Source organism: Carassius carassius, unplaced genomic scaffold (genome assembly GCF_963082965.1).
Source record: "Carassius carassius unplaced genomic scaffold, fCarCar2.1 SCAFFOLD_131, whole genome shotgun sequence".
Lineage (NCBI taxonomy): Eukaryota > Metazoa > Chordata > Actinopteri > Cypriniformes > Cyprinidae > Carassius > Carassius carassius.
In genome coordinates this window covers 25,001-33,365 of record NW_026775064.1, presented here as the reverse complement: position 1 = coordinate 33,365, position 8,365 = coordinate 25,001, and the positions used below count along the sequence as shown (strand labels likewise).

Genomic DNA, 8,365 nt, shown 5'->3' with positions numbered 1-8,365 from the left:
ATATATGTTTTAAACATGCTGCACTGTAATCATAGTTATTTATTTATATTTTTCATTATATTTTATTATATGATATTGGTTTGAGACTGAGATTATTTTATTTAGTGGAGAACTTTGCAGCAGTATTCTATTTCTTATTCTTTTTTTATTTTATATATAATTTATTAAAAAGTATTTAAAAAAAAAAGTGTAAACAAATTGTAAAAAAAAAAGTTTATAGTAATAAACAACCTGCAGTTTAATGTTTGCATTTCTTTCCCTTTCTGTACCGAAAATGAACCAAACCGTGACTTTAAAACCGAGGTACGTACCGAACCGTGATTTTTGCGTACCGTTACACCCCTAGTAGAGAATGAGTGGAACTGTTCCTCAGGGGGTCAAAAGTGCACTGTCTGATACGATACTGTAGCTGACGGCTGAAGTGTTATGATTTTTATCTCTAATGGTATCGATTTTAAAGTAAAGTAGTTCATAAAGTCATTACTGCTATGATGTTTGGAAATGTCAACACTTGTTGAGGCTTTATTTTTCATTAATTTAGCCACTGTATTGAATAAATACAAAGGGTTATATTCGTTTTCTTCTAAAAGAGAAGAAAAGTAATCGGATCTAGCAGTTTTTAATGCTTTTCTGTAGGATATGTTACTTTCCCGCCAAACAATACGAAATACCTCTAGTTTTGTTTTCCTCCAGCTGCGCTCCATTTTTCGGGCTGCTCTCTTTAGGGTGCGAGTATGCTCATTATACCATGGTGTCAAACTGTTTTCCTTAACCTTCCTTAAGCGTAAAGGAGCAACTTTATTTAAAGTGCTAGAAAAGAGAGAGTCCATAGTTTCTGTTACATCATCAAGTTCTGAGGTTTTGGATATGCTAAGGAATTTGGTTACATTAGGAAGATAACTTAAAAAGCAGTCTTTTGTTTTAGAAGTGATGGTTCTTCCATACTTGTAACAAGAAGTAGGATTTACAATTTTGGCTATATGAAGTTTGCACAAAACTAAATAATGATCTGAGATATCATCACTTGGCTGAATAATTTCAACACCATCAACATCAATTCCATGTGACAGTATTAAATCTAGAGTATGATTTCGACAATGAGTAGGTCCTGAAACGTGTTGTCTAACACCAATAGAGTTCAGAATGTCTATAAATGCTGATCCCAATGCATCGTTTTCATTATCAATGTGAAAAAGATGATAATAATCATAATGGTTCTATAATAATCTTAAATATAATAAGCAGATAAGTGTGGTGGTCAAGTACTATTTTTATCGTCTTCTGATGAATGTGAAACCATTTTTTGTCTTTAAATAAGTTTGAAATGCTTATACAGCAGCTCGGCTTCTTTATGGGAAGCGCAAATAAGAGTCTATTACCCCAGTTTTGATTACATTGCATTGGCTGCCAGTCAAATATAGAATTGATTTAAAAATTGTACTGTTTGTCTATAAATCTCTTCATAATCAAGCTCCACAGTACCCATATGATTTGTCAGGTCTGCTGATTCTGGTTTATTGCAAGTTCCCAGGGCACGTCTCAAAAACACAGGTGATCGTGCTTTTTCCATTGTTGGCCCTAAGTTGTGGAATAGTCTCCCAGTTCATATCAGGATTTCCTCATGTCTATCTGTTTTTAAGTCTTCTCTTAAAACTTATTTCTTCTCCTTGGCATTTAACATCTAATGTGTGTAAATGTGTATATATATACACATATATATTTTAATTAATGTGCAATGATCCTTTATTTTAGTGAACATCATCCATTATACAGTGTGTTTTTTATAGTTTATTAACTTGTTGACTTTTGTTTTGCATTCTCTGTGCAGCACTTTGGTCGGTTTTAAATGTGCTATATAAATAAACATTGATTGTATTGCATAACATTGTAATAAAGACTGTATGGTGCCCTGGTGGCCTGTATACAGTAGCCAGTACAAACATAACAGGGGATTTATCATTAACATTTGTTTCTTTGGATAATGTTATATGAAGCACCATTACTTCAAACGAGTTATACTTGAATCACAGTGTGTGTGTGTGTTCACTGCTCTGTGTGCATTTCGGATGGGTTAAATGCAGAGCACAAATTCTGAGTATGGGTCACCATACTTGGCTGAATGTCACGTCACTTTCACTTTCACTTTTTTTTGAAGCCTGCTCTCTGAGAGATCCTGAAAATGTTGTTATAAATTGAAGCAACACCTCCCCCTTTGCCTTTTAGACGTGGCTCATGTTTATAACAGTAATCTTGGGGGGTGGACTCATTTAAAATAATGTAATCATCAGGTTTTAGCCAGGTTTCTGTCAAACAGCACATCTATATTATGATCAGTGATCATATTATTTACAAAAAGTGTTTTCGTAGAAAGGGATCTGATATTCAATAAGCCAAGCTTTATCATTTGTTTATCCATATTGCTTCTGTTTTTTATTTGTTGAACCTCAATTAAATTGTTAATCTTAACTTGGTTTGGACGTTTTTTGTATTTTCTAGTTCAGGGAACAGACACGGTCTCTATAGTGTGATATCTAGGTGAAAAAGTCTCTATGTGCTGAGAATTAACTGACCTCTGTGACGGGAGGCAGCTAGCAGACGGTCGGTTTAGCCAGTCTGTCTGCTTCCTGACCTGGGCCCCAGTTAGTCAAGTATAAACACTAAGACTATTTGCCATATTTCTAGAGAGAAGAGTGGCACCACCCCAGGAGGGATGAAGACCATCTCTTTTAAACAGGTCAGGTCTGCCCCAAAAGCTCGTCCAATTGTCTATGAAACCTATGTTATTCTGTGGGCACCACTTAGACATCCAGCCATTGAGTGATGACAATCTGCTATGCATCTCATCACCACGGTAAGCAGGGAGGGGACCAGAGCATATTACAGTGTCTGACATCGTGCTTGCAAGTTCATACCCTCTTTTATGTTATTTTTAGTGATCTCCGAAAAAGTGAACAGATTTGGACAAACATGAGGGTTAGTCAATGGAAAGATAATGCTGAACTCATTTTCAGTTTTGGAAACTCATTCAGAAGGCTAAAGCCACAACATGTAACGATTCCTTTTTCATTATTACTCCAAACCAAAACCACAAGCACACATTGTGCCAAATCAGCATCATATACTTCAAAATGATTAGGAATCAAGATCTGAGGATAAACTGGAAAATGAACAACAGCATACTGATGCACAAGAAATTTATTTCATTCTGAGGTTACATGTAAAAGGCCTGCAGATTTCACAATAAAACACATCCGAAACACTCATGGAAGACCGTTTTAAATGGATGGCCATTACTGGTCAACTAAAACAAAAATCTCTTACAAAAATATTGAGGCTATTTTCATCTCTCCTTATAAACTAAACCGCACAGACATCATCAATGCTAACACTGCAGCCGTTAACAGATGCGTGCGCTAAAACAGGCGATGGTTCGATTGCCTCTCCTTATTAAAACAGAAAACAAAAACAGACAGATGGCTGTCACTCGCAGACATTCACGCAAACGACAAAACCTAAACAGGTTTATATGGGCTCTAATGCCCCCAGGACTTGCGTCCAGCCCAGGAGCGGGATCTGGAGCGGGATCTGGACCTGGATCTGGAGCGAGATGGGGAGCGCGTCTGCCTCTTCTCCTCAACGCCATCCGGAGTCTCTGTGTGGAGTTGGCTGGTTTCCCGCGGGCTGCTAGACTTGGACCTGGAGCGCGAGCGAGCTCCGCCTCTGCTCTTGGAGTGGGCGGGGCTTCGGCTCCGGTGACGTGCGGAGGGCCTGGACCTGCAGGAGTCACATGACCATTCAGAAGAGTTAGAATAGAGTCACATGACAGTCACACAAACAAAGTGCATTAAGAGTTACATTTAATGTTGTTACACAAGGGTCCTTAATTCTTTCCCTGCCAAAAACAGAATTTTTCATTATTCATGAGACAATGCTTTCCTGCTAAATATTCTGGGGGCCATGACATTTTTGTGAAAATCATCAAAAATGCTGCCGTCAGCTGGCGACTTTTTTCAAAAACACTGGTGGGGAAAGAGTTAAAGGACAAAAAAGCAAAGTGATAAAAAAATATTTAACCAGGAAGTTAAATAGCTTCAAGTAAATCTCTTGAGTTTTAAAAATGAGATTTACAAGAGGGTCCTGGCCAAGATAGGCAGCACATGTAGTTACACATAAAACAAAATGTATTCGTTTACATACACGGAAACATACACGCATTAAAACATTTACAATCAGGTGACTCTACAAACAGATCCTTTAAAATACAGTTAAAATCTTTGTGATAAGCACTCTTTTAAGCATAACTTATCTTGTAGATTCCAATCAAATGCAGCAGTATAACTAAATGCCTGTTGACCTATACTAGTTTGAACTTTAGGGATGCTTAAAAGACAATAGTCTTGTGAGCAAAGCCCATAATTTTAACGCTAAAGCCTGTCAAACAGCACCTGATTATTTAACTAAGTTATCTTTTGCGCTTTACATGTAGGTTTGCATGTACAGTCGTGGCCAAAAGTTTTGAGAATTACATAAATATTGGAAATTGGAAAAGTTGCTGCTTAAGTTTTTATAATAGCAATTTGCATATACTCCAGAATGTTATGAAGAGTGATCAGATGAATTGCATAGTCCTTCTTTACCATGAAAATTAACTTAATCCCAAAAAAACCTTTCCACTGCATTTCATTGCTTTCATTAAAGGAGCTGCTGAGATCATTTCAGTAATCGTCTTGTTAACTCAGGTGAGAATGTTGACGAGCACAAGGCTGGAGATCATTATGTCAGGCTGATTGGGTTAGAATGGCAGACTTGACATGTTAAAAGGAGGGTGATGCTTGAAATCATTGTTCTTCCATTGTTAACCATGGTGACCTGCAAAGAAACGCGTGCAGCCATCATTGCGTTGCATAAAAATGGCTTCACAGGCAAGGATATTGTGGCTACTAAGATTGCACCTAAATCAGCAATTTATAGGATCATCAAGAACTTCAAGGAAAGAGGTTCAATTCTTGTAAAGAAGGCTTCAGGGCATCCAAGAAGGTCCAGCAAGCGCCAGGATGGTCTCCTAAAGAGGATTGAGCTGCGGGATCGGAGTGCCACCAGTGCAGAGCTTGCTCAGGAATGGCAGCAGGCAGGTGTGAGCGCATCTGCACACACAGTGAGGACAAGACTTCTGGAAGATGGCCTGGTGTCAAGAAGGGCAGCAAAGAAGCCACTTCTCTCCAAAAAAAACATCAGGGACAGATTGATCTTCTGCAGAAAGTATAGTGAATGGACTGCTGAGGACTGGGGCAAAGTCATATTCTCCGATGAAGCCCCTTTCCGATTGTTTGGGGCATCTGGAAAAAGGCTTGTCCGGAGAAGAAAAGGTGAGCGCTACCATCAGTCCTGTGTCATGCCAACAGTAAAGCATCCTGACACCATTCATGTGTGGGGTTGCTTCTCATCCAAGGGAGTGGGCTCACTCACAATTCTGCCCAAAAACACAGCCATGAATAAAGAATGGTACCAAAACACCCTCCAACAGCAACTTCTTCCAACAATCCAACAACAGTTTGGTGAAGAACAATGCATTTTCCAGCACGATGGAGCACCGTGCCATAAGGCAAAAGTGATAACTAAGTGGCTCGGGGACCAGAATGTTGAAATTTTGGGTCCATGGCCTGGAAACTCCCCAGATCTTAATCCCATTGAGAACTTGTGGTCAATCCTCAAGAGGCGGGTGGACAAACAAAAACCCACTAGTTCTGACAAACTCCAAGAAGTGATTATGAAAGAATGGGTTGCTATCAGTCAGGATTTGGCCCAGAAGTTGATTGAGAGCATGCCCAGTCGAATTGCAGAGGTCCTGAAAAAGAAGGGCCAACACTGCAAATACTGACTCTTGGCATAAATGTCATGTAATTGTCGATAAAAGCCTTTGAAACGTATAAAGTGCTTGTAATTATATTTCAGTACATCACAGAAACAACTGAAACAAAGATCTAAAAGCAGTTTAGCAGCAAACTTTTTGAAAACTAATATTCATGTAATTCTTAAAACTTTTGGCCACGACTGTAGACTCAGCTGGTTATGTGTAAAATGAAAGTAAACAGTTGAGAGAAGTGCCTGTATATCAGATGCATGCAGGTCTTAAAGGGACAGGACGCCTATTAAACATGCAGCCTACTGTCATTACTGTCAAGGGAGAGATCACTCTAAAATTTAATTTATGTTATTATTTACTCACTCTCACGTTGACCCAAACCTGTATTAATTTCTGTTTTGTGCTGAACACAAAAGATGATATTTTGAAGAATGTGGGTAACCAAACAATTGTTGGTCCACATTGAATTTGATAGTAGCAAAAAAAGTCACTGTGGACCATTCCTCACAATATAATTTATGTTCAGAAGAAGATAGAAACCCATTCAGATTTAAAAACACTTCTGAGTAAATAGTGGAATAAAATTAAAACACTATGACAGAATTGACAGACAGCTTACATAATTTGTAATTTGGGAGAACTATTCCTTTAACGTTAAAGGAATAACGTTTCTCTCTCCACCTTCAATACCACGACTTAGGTGCCCTTGAGCAAGGCATTGAACCCCCAACTGCTCCCCGGGCGCCGCAGCATAAATGATGAACACTGCTCCGGGTGTGTGTTCACAGTGTGTGTGTGTGTGTGTGTTCACTGCTCTGTGTGTGTGCACTTCGCATGGGTTAAATGCAGAGCACAAATTCTGAGTATGGGTCACCATACTTGGCTGAATGTCACGTCACTTTTTTTTTAATAAAACCATAAACACAGAGAAAAACCACTCACAGCTCTTGACTGAAGGAATTTAATATAGCTGCTTTAGAAATCAGTTTATGTAGTGTTTCATTTTTATATTTGTTCATTCAGTTTCTTGAATGTTTTATTTGTATACTATGTGTAGCTGTAATGTGCATCTATATCATTATTTTATCTTTGTTACTAAAAAAAGAACAAAGATTTTACCTTTGCCCTCTATGGCCTAAATATCTGCTTTTTTTTGTTACCCTGAAATACTCTCTTTATAATAGGGAAATTAGTTTGGCTGTAAAGTTCAGACAACTTGCAAAATAGTAAACCAACATCACAAAGAATTGTGATAAAATCATGATAAAAAAAAGTGATATGATTTTTTCCCATATCACTCACCCCTAACTTCACTCAAAAAAAAAAAAAAAAAGGCCCAGTTTCAACTTTAATTTTCTGACAGGGTACTGAATTTATCAGGGTACTAAGTATTTATACTTAGATACTATTTTAATCTATAGTGAAGAGTATAATTGAGCATAGCTTTGAAAGTGCTGACTTTCTTTTTGTAAACATAAGTTTAGATTTCTCCGCATTTAACACAAGCTTTAAATCACTTAGTGTATGCAGAACTGCATCAAAATCAGACTGAAGATGACTCCGAGGAGTTGATGCAGAGGAGTAAATCACAATATCATCCGCATATAAATAAAAAACTTGAATGGGCGAGATTATTCCCAATATCATTAATATATAAAAAATAATAATTGCCCAAGGACCGATCCCTGTGGTATGCCGATACTTACATTCAGAGTACTAGTTAATAGATTACACCAACATTAGGCTGCTTTTACCCTTCCTCTGGAGTTGGCACTCTCTGGCTATGAACCCAAGTAAATAAACAAATTAGCACGATAATAACGTGTATCGGTGGGCTGACGATCGGATTATATGACTATGGAGCATATCGCCCAACACCAATGCCAATAGTGAAAAGCACAGTACGAATGAACGCGAATTATGATGAGAGAAATGTCTGAAAAAAGCTTAAGCTCCATTAAGAGTTAAAAATGCATACCAAACAAGCTAAAAAAAAAAAAAGTAACTGACAAAGTCACGTGTAGTTCATGGAAAAATTTTGGCAATAAAAACATCAGACTCCGCAGCGCAAACTGTAAGGGTAAAAAGCGTTAGTGCTAGCGTTTTTCCTGCTTCAAATCAGATGAAATCTGTGGTAAGATCACATTTATCTGAATGAATTAGAGCATTTATTTGAATAACCTATTATTAACCATTAACCAACAAGTTCAATTGAAATAAGAATTTAATTAAATTATAAAAGGACAAGTCTATGTGTCCCATTAAAAATACCAAAATTAATTTTTATGTGCGCAAAAAGCAGCGAACAGTACACAATTCACATGGTCACATCACACAGCTGCAGCACTTCTGCAAGCAGAGAAAACATAATAAAGCTAGATAGCCTAGCCTTTATATAATTGTATGAGAAATATATTTTCACTTCAATTAACAAAAAGAAAGATAAAACTGTGCAAAGTATGCAGAATTACTGTTGATTTTTGTGTTGTGCAAACTCTTGGC

At 37.6% G+C, this 8,365-nt stretch overlaps 1 protein-coding gene across 2 annotated transcripts in view; it reads right to left on the bottom strand.

Annotated features, from left to right (window-relative positions):
- Positions 1-3,180: 3,180 nt before the first annotated feature.
- LOC132134569 (serine/arginine-rich splicing factor 10-like) overlaps positions 3,181-8,365 on the bottom strand; it is a 13,341-nt gene continuing 8,156 nt past the window's right edge. For both annotated transcript variants that reach the window (XM_059547096.1, XM_059547097.1), the window contains exon 6: positions 3,181-3,774. In XM_059547096.1, the coding sequence (XP_059403079.1) occupies positions 3,534-3,774 (241 nt within the window). In that variant the 3' untranslated portion in view covers positions 3,181-3,533. The remainder of the gene's footprint in view (positions 3,775-8,365) is intronic.